We start from the raw sequence: 17,603 nt of genomic DNA, 5'->3' as shown, positions 1-17,603 counted from the left end.
AAGCCCCACAATTCAACATTTCTACTGTACAACACTTCCAATACTAAAAATATAGGTGTAAGATAAAGGTGCAGAGAATGAAAAACACATTAATATCCAACACAGGATAACTAAAACAATACATACTATCATAGAATTAAAAACAGGCCAGATTCGCATTTTGTAATTGATCTTTTTGCTTTTTACTTTCAGTTGAAAGTTAATCCTAGATGTACAAAGTTTCTTAGAACTGATTAATTAGTACTTCAGTCAGTGATTTAAAAAAAAAAAGGTACAGAAATCCTATTAATCATTAAATAGTGCATACATGAGGCAATTTTGGCTTGTTTGAGTTTCCTTTGGGAGAGTAAAAAGTAAAATTATTCAATTATCTCAGCTCCACCAGTTATGTGCTTTGATTATTACTACTTTGTTTTTACATACAATTGTAAACTTCCACTTAAACCACAGCCTGTATTTTGGCATAGGTATCATTAAACCTTGAATAAAGGTAATCCAGTGAATTAATAGGAGGATATGTATCGGATCCATCGCAGCATGAAATCATGGCTTCGTCATCAGGGTGTACAAAGAAAGCCAAAGACTGGCGTGTGCTGGAGTCTCCTGCAGGGGGCAGCAACACCCTGTGAGCCTGAGGGGTCAATCATAGAAAAGAGTTAAACAAGCATTTGCCAGTGCAATAGGCTCTATGCACGATCGCTTCCGTGTTTTGTCTCAGCCCGCCCAGTTACATCCGGTGCTGCGTCGGAAGCCGTTTTTGCATTAGGTGGAGATAATGGCAAATTACACTCGCTGTTTACAAGAACTTCCAGCGGTTAACGAGAATGATGTTAACAATATTGTGAGGCAGTTAACTGTCACACATAAGAGTAAGAAAGAGAAGTTCTTTAAATTATACATTTCGAGCTACATCGACAACTTTGAGGGTGAGTATTCTCTCATGTCGCGCGAAATCCGACTAGCGAATCAGTTTCTAAAATCGTTGTCTCCGTTTCTGAGAAAATTATTTTTATTAAAGTTTTGCCGCTATACACTTCGCTATAGAACGCGCTATGCGGAAGTAAAGACGCCGGCTGAGATCCTACCGGAAATACGTCAGCAGCGTTCGTGCATAGAGCCTATTGACTGCATTAGTGCATGACATCTGTTTCAACGGAGTTGGTTCCAGAATATTTTTCCCATAGGGAAAGTCTTGAACCAAACCAACCTTCTTCTGCGGCAGACAATAACACATTATGGTAATTTTTTTCTATACTTAATCTTGTGACCTATTGCCAAGGGGTATATTAAATTGGCCATCAATTATGTTGGGTACATTATGGTTTGCAATATTTTATGATTTTATTTCAAATAAATATTACAATTTGAGATTAACCTGATAAAGAAAAAAACATTTGTTTGACCAGACAAGGCCTGCAATTGAAATTATGAATTAAATATATATTGAGGGAGACAGACTCGATTCCTTTATTCATTGTCTTTCATGGGAGTGAACATTATCTTCTGTAGAGCTCTATTTGTGTCATTTTCTGTACAGCATCATGGGTAATGTAGTTTTTCACCAAGAATTCCACTGTTTAACACAATTGTTTTAAAAATAGGAAATAAAGTGAATACGCTAAAGATGACTTCAACAAAAGCATAAACCATCAATTAACTCACAGCAGGTCTGTCTTTAAAGGTAGGCTAGGCAATTTTTTATACACACTTTTTGTTATACTGTTATACTGGCATGATAGACTTGGTGCAAATATTCAAACATGTGCATAATCTTCTGTGGAAATTTTTTTCGAATGCAGTGATAGGATGTCCTACCTGCTTGTCAACATGTATTTCCAAACCTCAGCACACCCTGCTCGCGCAGACATCACAGGTCACCAGCACGTTTCATGAGGCTATTCAGAGTGAGTTGTAGACAGACACTGAGCCCCACAAACTAAGAGTTTTTGGAGGAGGCGTGGCTTTGGAGAAAGGAAGGTGGGATCTCATGCTTTCAAAGCTAGCTTGCTATTGCTAGCCATTCTGAAGTTGCCTACCCTACCTTTAAAGGTCCCGCTTTTCCTGTGTTTTTGAAGCTTTGATTGTGTTTACAGTGTGCAATATAACATGTGTTCATGTTTCGCGTGTAAAAAAAACACAGTATTTTTCACACAATTTACTTATCTGTATACTGCTGTTTTCAGTGTCCTAAAAACAGGCTGATGATTTCCTTGTTCTATGAAGTCCCTCCTTCAGAAATACGTAATGAGTTGTGATTGTGCCAGCGGTTCCTGTGTTGTGATTCGACAGCAGCTTAGCGCACGTTGCCCGTAAAGGTCACGCCTCTTACCATAACGTGGAGATGCATGCGCTCAGTGTTATTATATGAAAATAACAGCGTCTCGACGACATGGCGACAAACACACTCTACAAACGCAACTCTTCCTCTTCTCCGTGGGAGCGCAACAAGACCACGCCCCCTTTTTGTGTGTATTCCTGTGGGCGGAGGTTAGTCAAAAAACTGTTCTAGTGACGTCATTAAAGCAGGAAGTAGAGGGAGGTAGTCCAAACCGGCCGTTCGCTGTAGGCTTCGCTGTAAGAAGGGGACTTCTGTTAAATAAAATATCTCGCTTGACATTGAACTTTGAACTTTATAATTTTACAGGTATTATTTATGCTCTAACAGCAACATTACACACTAACTAAAGTTTGAAAAATGGGATCACGAAGAACAGGACCTTTAAAGGTTTATAGTAGGGATGGAGAAATGAAGCCTCTTAAATCGTTTACTATAATTGTTTCGGGAAAATATTTGAAGCATCAAGAGTGATGAAAACAGTGCCATCTTGTGAGAGAATACTTGATTAGTTGGTAGAAGTAATTACACATTAATGAGCACATATCATTTTGAAAGAAAGTGTTTTTTGCTAAGAATCAACTTAAAAAATTACACAGTGTAGCTTTAAGCACAATTAAAAGCCTGACAATGCTAACGTTTTCTGATAATATAATTCCCATATTAAAGTGTGACAATAAATTAAATGTAACTCAGGTTAAAATAAATGGTAGTATTTCTAATTCAATTACACTGGAACGGGGATGTCGCCCCACAAGTCCCACACTTTTTGCACTATTCATAGAGCCGCTTGCTCAAGCAATTAGAGAAGATGTAGAAATACCAGGATTCCAATTTAAAGGAAATGAACACAAAATATGCCTATATGCAGATGATATTCTTATGACAATCTCTGACCCCGACTCCAGTTTACCTAAACTTATGTCATGCCTTGAGCAGTTTGGTTGGTACTCAGGATATAGATTAAATTTAGACAAAACTCAAACCCTCTCTTTTAATTATTCACCACAGGAGTACATACGTAATAAATATAATTTTAAGTGGAAAACTAATATTAAATTCTTAGGAGTTATCATACCAAAGAATATGACAAAAATGTACACTATAAATTATGAACCCATAACTAAAGAACTAAAAGCAGATTTGGACAGATGGATGCCCTTACCCCTTGGTTTATATAATCGAATTGAAAGTATAAGAATGAACGTTTTACCACGATTACTGTTTCTTTTCCAATCGCTGCCTTTAGAGATTCCGAAAAAACGGTTTAATGACTGGAACCGAATGATCTCTAGATTTATATGGAAAAATCAGAAACCTAGGGTCAGACTTAAAACACTACAATTATCGAAGGAGAGAGGAGGACTGTCTCTTCCCTGTTTGGAAGATTACTACAAAGCGGCACAACTGAAATATCAAGTTTGTTGGTGTAATAATGAGTATGAAGGCAGATGGAAAGAATTAGAATTTAGCCAGCTGGACATTCCCCTCCCCTCCTTATTTGGGAATAAAGCCACTAGGAATAAATACTCTAATGAACTGAATCATTGGACGATGGTTCCTCTCAATTTTTGGTTCAAGGAATGTACAAATTTTAAGCTCGAGAAACAAGCACGGTTGTTAAGATGGGTGGCCTATGACAATGATTTTAAACCTGCACAGTTAGATTCAAGGTTTAAACAATGGACGTTGAAAGGTATTACATCATATTGTACAATCTCAGCCAACACAGGTTTAAAGAGCTTCCAACATCTTACTGACACCTATATTTTAGAAAAACAAGATTTCTTTAGATATTTACAGCTTAGGAACCATTATAATAAAAATATTAAAAATAACGATAAAATTGAAATGAATATGATCAATATTTGTATTGATGCGTATAAGAGTGGGACTCACAAGAAACTGATATCAAGAATATATTCAATATGACAAAGTTCTTTCTCTCTCCTCTCACTCTTTTGAGACTATTGGGAGAGTAACCCCTGATTTGAGTTTGTGAACAGTTTGTGAACAACATAATTGTATTTTATACCCCTAGTGACCTGTTTGTTCTGTTCTTTTGTGTTTTACTAAAATCCATATAAAACAATAAAAAATAAAAGTTGAAAAAAAAACAACAACTTAAATGTAACAATAATTATAATGACACCAAGAGAGTTGTTTGATGCAAGTAAATGGTCTCTAATTATTTTATGGTTTTTATACTGTACTTTTTAATACAGTAACATAGGGTATAGGCTTTTATATATATATATATATATATGAAGAGTTCAGATGCAAAAGCCTCTAAGTGCCATCTGAAATTTTCTTCTAGAATGATCATTTTTATCAAGCTTGTATATTTAAGTTCAGTAATTTCACTTAAATTACAATTAATAGGTAATTTTCATTGCCATTTAAGTGAAATTACTGAACTTAAGTATACAAGCTTGATAAAAATGATCATTCTAGAAGAAAATCTCAGATGGCACTTAGAGGCTTTTGCATCTGAACTCTTCATATATAAATGGACTTGAACTTCCATAAACCCTTTTAGAGTAGTCTGGGTTCAAACATTACGACCACGCAAAATGAAGTATTCACGTGACTGGAAAGAAAGCGGGGCTTAGTTTTTTTCATTGATCAAGTGTTTTTCTGAAAACAATACGCGATCCGCCACGGAGCTTCATGAGAAATTGTGCTGTGAATTCGATACATGCTTTGACGCTTCAGTGTCATATGTAACATCACTAGTTTATAAATTACAGTCAAAATTCAATTTCCCTATGGAGAAAATGAATGGAGTTTTTTACTTCCGGAACCCAACCCAACTTAAATAGAAAAGAAACTTACCGCAGACACGTACACATCGCTGGTCCACCTTTGCATCAGGTCTGCTATGTTAATCAGAACTGTTCCAGGAATGCTTGGGGCCGAAACGTATTCACCAGCCCTGTTCAGAACCTGGAGAAAACACAGACATGCAGAGCCAAACATACTGTCACATGCATCCGTAATGATAGAGGACAACATTAAACATGGTCAAGATTATTTTTTTCTTTTGTCCTATATTGGTATTCACCTGCAGTCCACTCTCTGGGCTTTGGAAGAGCAGAGTGATGCTCCCATAATCCGAGTGTTCACCACAACGCAGCTGATTTTCCTTCACACATGTGCTGTTCACCGGAGGGTAGTACAGAGACCGGAGTGTGGTTGCATTCACACCACCTTAAAACAAACCACAGCATAAAGGTGTTTATGAGCCATTGACTCACTGGGAGGAAAAAGTAGTGCATACTTGTACTTACTTCCAATATGCTTATGTGCGCTGAGGAAGACTTCTGGTTCCATATCCAACCCAAGAGCCATCAGATGGAGCACTCGGAGAGAGAGATCCTTACAGCGCAGGAAAACTGATACATGGACATCTCGAAAATCATCTACTCCTTCTGAAGGCCAATTCTGAGCACATTGAGAGTAGAGGATGTGATGGATTTTTTAATTAATCATAACTAACATTTATTTTTCTTGCAGGAATAACCTTCATATGCTTTTGAATTTTAAATGTATGTTCCCCCTTTGGCAAAAACTCGTGACTTTGAGTGTGTGAGTGTAAAAATAGCAAATATGGGAAATGAAACTAGTCCGATAGGTTTGAAACCTTGTGATTATGAAGTAATCATTAAGAGAGTTTGCTTCTACCTAGTAACAGAAGGGTTTGTCTATGAAGAACCAATCAAATTGTAGGGAAATCGTGTTATGTGTCATGTCATTTTCGCCATGCTCCTATTCTATAAAAACTGTTGTATTCCTGTTTTCTGGTGGGATTCTCTCTGAAATTTGTCTGAGATCCTCCGGCCGTGCTTCTTCTTGAGGGAGATTCTCTGGAGAACTGCTTGAGAAATCTCCCGGCCCTGATTAAAACATTTAAAGGACATTTGCTGAAGTCTGTCTGTTATTATTGCTGCGCAGCAAGTTAGTTAAGGGAACAAGCTAGAGATAGGGGACGTCGACTGTAGACAAGACCCAGAGAAACTAACGTCGACTGAAGACGTTCAGGGACGTTGATTGTAGACGAGACCCAGGTAGACTTAGGTCAGGTGCGAAATAGGGGAAAAATCTACCACAAGGACTATAAAGTTTACAATCACAAATGTTAAGATTATATTTTCTTAATGTTAACGCTAAATATATGTTTTCCTCCCATTTAATTATTTATTTTTTTACCATCATGCTGTCCCTTCAGGGGCTTCATATGAAATGAACATACAAAACCAAAGCACCATATAGTAGGTGAAAAACAGTAAAAGAGTAGGCAAAAGGTATCCAGATGACCCACTTCTTCTGGCGAGATTCTGAAGTGTGCATACGATGGACCCTTTACTATCCCATGAGGTCACAGCAGAGGATTAGTGAATAGTAGTAAAGCGACGCTAGTAGGTCACATGACAATGACAACATGGCGAATGTAATACGTTCGGGATTACATTCTAACACACATTCAAACTATACAGAACATACAGAAAGTGTACATACATACATACAGAAGTGTACTTATGCACTATTCAATGCCGTTTTGTAGTATAACTAGTGCGGGTAGTGTGTTCACACTGAAAATTCCAAAAAGAAACAGTGGACCTTAAATACCCCAATGATGCTGTCACAGACTGTTGGTGGGTCTGCTGGTACAGACAACTTGGATAGTCGGCTGTTGAAATTATCAGCTGGACATATTTCTAAACCAATCTGTCACATTTTCAACAGATGTCTGATTAGTGGTGTGTGTCCAAAACTTTGGAAGGAGGGTAAGATAATTCCTTTACCCAAAGACACAAAATCAACTTTCTGTGGTCCAAATAGTAGGCCTATTAGCATTTTGCCTATTCTAAGTAAATTATTGGAAAAGATTGTATTTGAGCAAGTGCAAGATTACTTTTCTAACAATGATTTGACTACGATGTTTCAGCATGCTTATAGGTATGGTCATTCCACCTGCACTGCAATGACACAAATGTCGGATAGCGGGCTAACATCAATTGATAACTCAATGTTAGTGGGTACACTACTACTAGACTTCAGTGCTGCCTTCGATCTGATCGACCATGAAATTTTGATTTCCAAACTTATCAGTTATGGTTTTACTTCCTCAGCAATCAAGTGGTTTAAGAGCTATTTGTCGGAGAGGTCGCAAAGAGTTTATTTTAATGGTGCATTATCTTGTAGCAAGTCCCTGGATTGTGGTGTCCCTCAAGGAAGTTGCCTCGGACCTTTGTTATTTTCAATTTTTACAAATGATATGCCGTATATACTCAGTAAGGCTACATTGACTATGTTTGCTGATGATTCTACTCTTTATTATGCAGCCCCTACATGTTCAGAGCTTAATCAGGTTCTGTCTTGTGAGATCAGCAAATTGTATAACTGGATCAAAACAAATAAACTTGTTCTAAATATTTCAAAAACTATGAGTATAATATTTGGTTCTAAGTATAGATTATCTGATAATCCTAAAATTAATATACAAATAAATGGTCAAAATGTACAGTAAGTAAAAAAGGTGAAGCTTCTTGGACTTTGGCTTGATTGCACGTTGTCATGGTCTGATCACATCAACAAAGTTGTTGCTCAAATGGGTAGAGCTGTTGCAGTAATGCGTAAATGTGCACAGTTTCTAAATTCACAGTTGTTTAGTCGTGTTGTTTGTACATTGGTTTTGTGTCATTTGGATTACTGTTCTGTTGTATGGTCTGCTGCATCAAGCAGTCATTTAAAAAAATTACAAGTAGCTCAAAACAAGGCTGCAAGACTGGTTCTTGGTTGTTCTTCAAGAACTAGTGTTGCAGAGATGCATGAATGTCTTGCTTGGCAGATGGTCAAGCATAGACTATCTGTTAATATGTTAGTATACTTTCATAGAATTATTAACACTCAGACTCCTACATTTCTTTATGATAATATAATTTGCTGTTCAGATATACATTCACATTACACAAGAGGGGCGAATAGTCGACAGATTTCTTTACCCCTACCTAAATCTGACTCTATGAAGAGGACCGTGTTTTATAGGTCAATTGTGTTTTGGAACAATCTTCCAGTTGGGGTTCGTGAAATTAAGGGAAAAACTGGTTTTAAAAAAAGACTAAGACTGTATTTGTTTTCAACATCATAATATCGTCTGGATTGGTTGAGTGAGGTTGTATCATGTGCTATGTTGTTTTTCATTATTTTATTATTATTTTAATCAGTACTTTTTGTATTGTTACTTTTTCTTGATCTTTTATGTGTATTTATATATGATATATTTGGGAGTAATTGTGATTGTAATTATTGGATTTTGTATGTATTGTCTGGACCCCAGGAAGACTAGCTGTCGTCTTGGCGTCAGCTAATGGGGATCCTTTTAAATAAACAAATAAACAAATAAACAGTGTCTGGTTGTGTTTCCCCGGGTACCCACTAGATGTCCTCCTTACCCCCACGGTGTCTTGCACTAGGAACTTCATCTCCCACAATTCTGTCTGTGAATTGCACCCAGGTGTCTGTATTTTGTAATCACCAGCTGTCTCTTGTTATCCCCTTGTCATTCATGTATATAAGCCCTGTTTGTCTTGTGTTCTTTGTGTATCAATGTTTAATGTCACACCGCGTCTGTTGCCCGAGGTTTTCCCTGCCTTGTCTGTTTCTTGTTTTTGTTATTTGCCTACCTGGATTCTGACCTTTGCCTGTTTTTGGATTTTGCTTTTTGGATTACCCTTTTATAATAAACACCTCACTTGCTGCACTTTGGATCCTGTGCTCATTCTCTTTGGCGGTCGTGACAGATTGATACACCAGAAATGAAGGGATCCAGCAGTTCGGTGGTTGAGGCTCCTTCCACCATCACTCAGAAGGAGAGGAGGAGAAGGTTTCTGGAATTGATGGGCTTACGCCAAAGGGGTCAAGCTGTAAGTGAATTTTCTAAAACCTTCTTCAGAATGGCACAAGACCTAGGCCACAATGACGCCTCCCTGAAGGATATCCTTAATGGTTGTTTGGATGATCCATTGCCCCAATGGGAAATGAAGGGGCTGGAAATTTTGGATTTTGTGAGGTTCACGATGTATCTCCACCATCGAAGCCAGCAGGATACAACAGCCTCCCACGCTTCATCGCTGCCCAGCTCAGAGAAAGCTTCATCGCTGCCCAGCTCAAGGAAGGCTTCATCGCTGCTCCGTTCAAAGAAAGCTGCATCGTCGCTGCCCAGCCCAGAGAGTGCCTCGCCGCTGCCCAGCCCAGAGAGTGCCTCGCCGCTGCCCAGCCCAGAGAGTGCATCCCCGCTGCCCAGCACAGACACCGCTCAAACCCCAGAGCCCAGCTCAGAGCCTGCACCTCACCGCCGTAAGCGACGGAGGAGGAGGAAGACCCCCGATTCCCCCAATGCCCTGGAAGTCGCTGTTGCTGAGAGGGAGGAAGCTGTCCCTGAGGCCGCTGCTGTTGTGGAGGGGGAAGCTGTCTCTGAAACAACTGCGGCTGTGGAGGAGGAAGCTGTCTCTGAAGCCACTGCGGCTGTGGAGGGGGAAGCTGTCTCTGAAGCCACGGCGGCTGTGGAGAGGGAAGCTGTCTCGGAGGTCGTTGCTGCTACCGCGGTGAGGAGGGCCGCCCCGGAGGCCGTCCATGGGCTGCTAGCCCTGCCGGCCCCGCCCGCGCTGCTAGCCCTGCCGGTCCCGCCCTGGCCGCCCAAGGGGTCGTCTCCGCCCTGGCCGCCCGAGGGAAAGTCTCCGCCCTGGCCGCCCGAGGGAAAGTCTCCGCCCTGGCCGCCCGAGGGAAAGTCTCCGCCCTGGCCGCCCGAGGGAAAGTCTCCGCCCTGGCCGCCCGAGGGAAAGTCTCCGCCCTGGCCGCCCGAGGGAAAGTCTCCGCCCTGGCCGCCCGATGAACTTTTCGCGTTGCCCCGGCCACCCGATGAACTGTTCCCCTTGCCTCGACCGCCTGATGAACTGTTCCCCTTGCCTCGACCACCTGAGAAACTTTTGGTTTTCCCCTGTTTCCCCATCCTATTGTCCATGTTTCCCTGGCCCGTCTTATCCGTGTTCCCCCGTGTTTGTTCCCCTGCATGGACCTGGCCCCCCGTCCCTCCCCCGGATCCTCCACCGTGCCACCTCCCTCCTGATCTCTTGTTTTGTTCTGTGTTCCGTCTTGGAGTGTCTGGGAGCCACTCCGTAGAGGGGGGGTTATGTCACAGTGTCTGGTTGTGTTTCCCCGGGTACCCACTAGATGTCCTCCTTACCCCCACGGTGTCTTGCACTAGGAACTTCATCTCCCACAATTCTGTCTGTGAATTGCACCCAGGTGTCTGTATTTTGTAATCACCAGCTGTCTCTTGTTATCCCCTTGTCATTCATGTATATAAGCCCTGTTTGTCTTGTGTTCTTTGGGTATCAATGTTTAACGTCACACCGCGTCTGTTGCCCGAGTTTTTCCCTGCCTTGTCTGTTTCTTGTTTTTGTTATTTGCCTACCTGGATTCTGACCTTTGCCTGTTTTTGGATTTCGCTTTTTGGATTACCCTTTTATAATAAACACCTCACTTGCTGCACTTTGGATCCTGTGCTCATTCTCTTTGGCGGTCGTGACAGATGCACTTAAAGGCATAGTTCACCCAAAAATGAAAATTAGCCCATGATTTACTCACCCTCAAGTCATCCTAGGTGTATATGACATTCTTCTTTCAGACGAATACAGTCGGAGTTATATTAAAAAATATCCTGCCTCTTCCAAGCATTATAATGGGAGTGAATGGCTGGTGAAAATTTGAAGCCCAAAAAAGTGCATCCATCCGTTATAAAAGTAAAGGCCTTCTGAAGCGAAGCCATGCTTTTGTGTCAGGAAAATACCCATATTTAAAACTTTATAAACTATAATGACTGGCTTTCGACAGACGGCCGTACGCATCGATTTACAGTGAAAGAGTGACCCGACGTACAACGTAATGACGAACGCGGAAGCTCAGAGGAAAGAGCAATACAAAACACCGCTGGCAAACTAAATTTTTTTTTAAGAGAAATGTTGGAGGATTTCATAGAAGAGGAGCTTCAGTTTGTTGATCAGCCCTGTTTGTTAAAGCCGCAAGAGGCGTCTAAGCTTACGATACTCCTACATCCTACGGCATACACGTTCTGTTACTCTTGTGGCGCAAGTCGACTTGTGTAGTATGAGTACTGTTGTCTGGCTGAAACTAGTTATTTTAGATTATGAAGTTTTAAATATGGGTGTTTTTCTAACAAAAACCCATGGCTTCGCTTCAGAAGGCCTTCAATAACCCCCCCAGAGAGCCGTGTGGAGTATTTTTATAATGGATGGATGCACTTTTTGGGGCTTCAAATTTACACCAGCCTTTCATTTCCATTATAAAGCTTGGATTAGCCAGGACATTTTTTAATATAACTCTTATTGTATTTGTCTGAAAGAAGAATGTCATATACACCTAGGATGACTTGAATGTAAATAAATCATGGGTTAATTTTCATTTTTGGGTGAACTATCCCTTTAATTAACCCCAAAAAAACTTGCACTCAACTGTCACAGCTTAGCGGAGCGGAGGGGAGGGCCTATCAGACTCCGACAGTGAATGACAAAATATAAAATGTATATTAGGCCTACACGAGTAAATGATGACAGAATTTTCATCTTTGGGTGAACTATCCCTTTAAGTACTTAAATAAGTGCCTGAGTATACTCAAGAGAGTATGTGATTTCAGACACATAGAACTATCCCACTTCTAAAAAACACAGCTTTTGTTGAACTTTTGACTCGAAAAATGTATAATTATAACCCATAAATGTGCACTATTGTCAACGTCATGCTACTGTTAAATCTTTGAGAGACAGAAAGAAGAAGAGATAAGAAGAAATTTGTATTTACGTTATCCCCACTCAAAGATGTTATATTATACGCCTCCTTCAGATCACCGGGACGGCGAGGATTCAGACTGTGAAATGACAGGATTTAGAACCGTTAAAATGTTTGTCCATCATTCGTGAGTTTTACAGTAATGCTTCTGAATGTAGAGAATGACGTGCTTTTCAGTTTCTACCGAAACCCAGCCATGGTTTGCATTACATGAGAAACTTCCCCTGATGAAAGGCTTCTTCACGTCTTCTGGCAAACAGAAGAACTTCTTTGAAACATGCATGACTTTTTCCACCTAAAACAGTGAACAGAGAAATAATAGACAGCCCACAAACAATAGCCCTTTAGAACTTTCTCTCAAGTAACAAGAATGTTTAAAAAAAACACAAACCTCTTCCTGATTTATGCCCGTGTTTTTCAGATAAACAAATCCCACCTCGGTAAAGGCCTTTCTCAATTCTTTACTTAACTTTTCCAAGTTAGCAACCGATACATTGGCCTTTCCCAGTTCCCAGACACTGAAATCCAAGACAGGTATCTCCATTCTTTCCCTTGAGACAACAACACAATTAAAACTTTAATCCGGAAGAAAGCGTGCAAAGGATCTTCGCTTCTTTGATCAAGCGCAGTCCGTAGTTCGTAGTTGAGCAATACATGGAAATAAAGATCCATCATATGACACAATCATTGGGGAACAAAGATCGCCAAGCCAGCCGCGGTTTGAAAATGGCCAGCCGCCAAAAAAATAAAAAGCATGTGCGCCTATTACTGTGAATACGGTAATTTCAGTAACAGCAGAGGGAGAACGCGCTTTCAGAGCGCTTGAGTTGCCCAGATCTATCTATCTATCTATCTATCTATCTATCTATCTATCTATCTATCTATCTATCTATCTATCTATCTATCTAATTTTAATTTCTTTCTTTCATCTAATAATTATTTCTTTCATTCTATCTATCTATCTATCTATCTATCTATCTATCTATCTATCTATCTATCTATCTATCTATCTATCTATCTATCTATCTATCTGTGAAAGACGATATAAGATGCCATATTTCTAGAGTTTGTGTACTTTACTCTGTTATCCTTTTAATTTACACTCATGTTGTCTTTGCAAGTTGTGTATTTCTTTGACTAATGTTTTTTTATTATTGATTTTTTTATAGGTCACATCTAGAGAATTTTTATGTAGAGGTTTTTACAACATAATTATTTGCACACAAAAAAGCAGTAAAATAAAGTATACATTCTTTCTAAATACATCTTTTGTTTTGTTTTTTCATATATATTTTTTACTATATTAAAAGATTCTGGAATTCAATGTCCCACCTAGTATGCACACCTCATTTGAAACCATTTCTGTCAGGAACAATACCGTCAAATACGATTGACAATTAGCATACAGTTTGGATTGGCGGTATGGTTCCATTCTGGGCAAGAACTCCCTGCACTTCATGCAGCCTAACATGGATAAAAGCAACAATAACCCCACCTTGGGGTAAACAGAACAGAACCAACATGAAAGTTTGCAAATATATTTAATTCAGATTTTAAAGGACAACATAATTCGAGAATTTATTCTGATTCAAGGGGAATCAGAATGCCAAATCCTGACTGGGCGAGAGGTGGAGCTGGGGAGGGAGGAGGGTTTTCTCCTGAGAAACGCGATAGCTGCTGATAATAATAATGAAGGAGCTTATATATGTATACAGTGATAGGCGTCGTATTCCTATAGGTAGATGTGGATCAGCTCAGAGTCAGCTGATGCAAGCTTGACTAACGTGACCAGCCAGAACTAAGGCTACACTTGATTTTACTGCAGCATTTTGAAAATACGTCAATTTATTCGACTTTGGAGGCCTATAAAGACCACATTTCTAATAAGTAGAAAAAACGAATGGTCAGTTTTTACAGGGGACGTCCCATACAGAATGCAAACCTCATATGTAACAATTTTTACTGCAGCATTTTGGAGAAATGTCACATTTTACTACTTCAGAGGCCTATAAAGACCTCATTTCTAATAAGTAGAAAAAAGTAATGGCCATTTCTTATAGGGGACGTCAAAAAAAAAGTCAGACCTTTTTTCTCCCATAAATAAAACCTGCTACTTGGGGTATTTTACATGCACAGTGCCAACTTCGAGTCAGTAAAATAATAATAAAAACAATAATTTAATGCTGGTATCCAAAACATTTAATTCAATTCAAGTATTATATTAGATACCTTTTAAAACTTCAATGCACACGTGTAATAAGTAGACATTTAAAATACATCAATAACTGATATCTTAGTTTAACACAGATAAAATCAGAGTTAAGGCTTGCTTTACGTGTTTCTCGACGAGGATTTCTTAATCGCTGCGATTTTCAATCCTGAGGAGACAAAATGCTGCGGAGTGAAGAAGAGTTATGAGGATTCTCAGACAGTTGAAGTATCCAATGGAGTTAAGAGATTTGCTCTCTAGCTATTTTCAACACTTTAGATAATAAGTTAATAATTTGTGAAAATAACAGAACCACGTGGGGACTGACCAATAGCATCGATTTGTGAAAAAAAAATTAAATTGACAAACTTTGGACATACGAGGTTTCCGCCAGACAGCGACGATATATATTTATTTATATGTATATAGGCTACTTACAGAAACGATTTTTGAACGACATTGGGAGCTGTTCTCCGACACAAACCACACTATGCGTCGATTGCAAGTGACGTCACTTGCAGAGGAAGCGCTGGTGTCTGAGAGTGCAAGTCTGGGAGTGCAAGTGCAGAAAAAAAGTCTGTTGGTGCTTCAGTAACTACTTCGCTCAGAGAATCTGTCAATCACAGCTGTCAAACATGACGTCACACCACCGTTTTTATATCAAATATATAACTAACTAAAAACAAACATATTCTGCCGTCATGGTAAAATTAAGGGGTTATCTCAACAATGTTCAACAGCGTTTGTTAGATAATGTACATAATCGCTTTATTACTTTTTTGGTTGAATGACAACTTGTGTTTGTGTGAATTAGGGAAAACAGAAGAAAACAGATCCGTTTGAAGGATCAGTGGATGTATCATTATTTGTTTTATCTATAAGCAAGTGTATTACAAATAAGGGAATGTAATGTATTGGAAAATCATTGCAAAGTAGGCTACTTTCATTACACATGATAAACATCGCCGTTCAGAACACCTCTGTTGAAAAGCGCCTCAGTTAACCAGTGTTCAGTCATTGTTCAGCTTAAACGGGTAAATCGCCCAAAATATTGTCTATGAGTGGAATTATTGAAATATTGACAAATAATGTTATTTCTATGTGTTTCTTCCAAATAATAAATTGTTAGTGCATTATTAATAATAATAAAAAAAAACTAACTAAAAACAAACTTCTTTTAAAAACAAACACTTGAATTTACATCAGCGTGATAAAAACTACAGTAAGGCCGTGTGTCCACCAAAGCGTTTTTACTCGCGGCTGGCGTGTTTTTTCAATTGTTTTCAATGGGAGCGCCGCGTTTTTAACCCGTTCAGACCTGAATTATGTTTTAGGTTTCTGAAAAATATAAAAGTACATTTTCCCAGCTCATGAGGCTTCATGAGACCAAATAAAAAAATTAAAAAAAATGTTTTGCTTTAATTGTAATTTTTTTTGTCCATTTCAATGGACGTTACGTCAAAACAGGTGTACTTCACAAAAATGTACCAACATAAAATTAAATAATAAACATAAAAATTGTTAGTATATACTTAAAGCTTTTTCTCAAGGTCAAAAACTTTTCAACAGTAGGCCTATACCATTTCAACTTTAATTTTGAGGTTTTTGTTTTACAGATTGCACATTGTTTGTAATAAACTAAATATCTTAGAATCAATCAATATGGTCATGTTAGAGTCATTTTCTTTGCAAATCTTTCTTTTTTAGATCAAAAACTTGAACATTACAACATTTCAACTTTAATTGTAAGGTTTTTGCTTTATAGATCGCACATTTGTTTATTCATAACAAAATAAACCTAGGAATCAATCAACGCATTCACGTTAGAGTAATTTCCTGTGTGCATCTTTGAAACAATTTCTCTGTTAGCGATTTGCTTGTATTTCTACAGTACATTACTGGCAGCACGGTTGCCATGCATGATGCATGTATTTCGATTTCCAGTAACTGTACTGTAATTCACTTTACAGTACACAAGATCAGTACTGTAAACTACCAAATAGCACTTTACTGTATTTGTACTGTATTTCGTAATTTGATCTGCTTTTGCTGTAATTAATTATACGGTGTTGTAATATCTATATTGAGAAATTACTGATAAATGTTATTATAATTTTCAAAATAATTAATAATAATGATAATATTATATCACAATAATATAATATGTAGTTATTAGGAAATATAGGCTATAGTAGGAAAAAATATGGAAATCAATGGCTATACTGTCAACTGTCTAGTTACCGACATTCTTCAAAATATCTTCTTTTGTGTTCAGCAGAATAAAGAAACTCATACAGATTTGGAACAACATGAGGATGAGTAAGTGATGACAAATATAATTTTTGGGTGTACTATACCCATAAAGGGATAGTTCACCCAAAAATTTAAATTGGCCCATGATTTACTCACCCTCGTCATTCTAGGTGTATATGACATCGTTCTTCTTTCAGACGAATACAACTGTAGTTATATTAAAAAATGTCCTGGCTTCCAAGCTTTATAATGGCAGTGAATGGTTGTTTCTGTTTTGAAAGTCCATAAAAGTGCATCCATCCATGATAAAAGTGCTCCATGGCTCTTGGGGGTTAATAAAGGCCTATTGAAGCGAAGCGATGCGTTCGTGTAAGAAAAAATAATTCATTTTCAAGTTACGCTTTCGATTTATGTCAAATCCTATGTTTCGTTTGGCCGGAAGCTAGTCATTTTACTTTATAAAGTTTTAAATACGGATATGTTTCTTACATCTCCATCTTCCTCATCATCACTCCACATGAAGTCAACATCTGAGATACTTCCATCAGCTATATGTTCAAGTTTTGATCAAGGCCTTAAATTACAGAAACCACCTTCGGAAAAAAATATATTTGAAGTGTAATTAAATTGTTTAGTTGGTCTCAAGGCCTGTTGAATAACACGGGGAGGCGGGGTTTATGACCTATACTAGGACCAGTCACCGGGGGGCGATCGAGACGTTTTGGCTTCACTTTTCAGGGCTTGTGCGGCACGCTTGTTTCAACCATAGACAGTAAATATAAGAAACGCCTTTTTCAAGACGCATAACAACTTAGTATCTTTTGAATGCAAGTTATGCACATTAAGATTATTATTAACTTAAAAAAATGTAATGTATAGTGTCAGGCTGCTGAAATCAACTTGAGGTCAACCATGGAAATATTACCATCTGAAATACGA

General features: G+C 38.6%; 1 protein-coding gene across 1 annotated transcript; it reads right to left on the bottom strand.

Moving 5' to 3' along the window:
- Window positions 1-412: 412 nt before the first annotated feature.
- Window positions 413-12,962, bottom strand: LOC311290368 (uncharacterized protein). Its single transcript, XM_084408807.1, has 7 exons — window positions 12,594-12,962; window positions 12,373-12,497; window positions 12,215-12,281; window positions 5,626-5,779; window positions 5,400-5,545; window positions 5,171-5,281; window positions 413-631 (listed from the first exon to the last, which is right to left on the bottom strand). Exons 1-7 carry the CDS (start codon window positions 12,744-12,746, stop codon window positions 440-442), a joined length of 948 nt encoding a protein of 315 aa, XP_084264933.1. The 5' UTR covers window positions 12,747-12,962; the 3' UTR covers window positions 413-439.
- Window positions 12,963-17,603: the final 4,641 nt, after the last annotated feature.

The sequence above is a fragment of the Rutilus rutilus genome, assembly GCF_951802725.1.
Source record: "Rutilus rutilus genome assembly, chromosome: 5".
In the NCBI taxonomy this organism is placed as follows: Eukaryota; Metazoa; Chordata; class Actinopteri; order Cypriniformes; family Leuciscidae; genus Rutilus; species Rutilus rutilus.
Note: the sequence above shows the minus strand (reverse complement) of the source record. Positions and strands in the feature narration are given on the sequence as shown.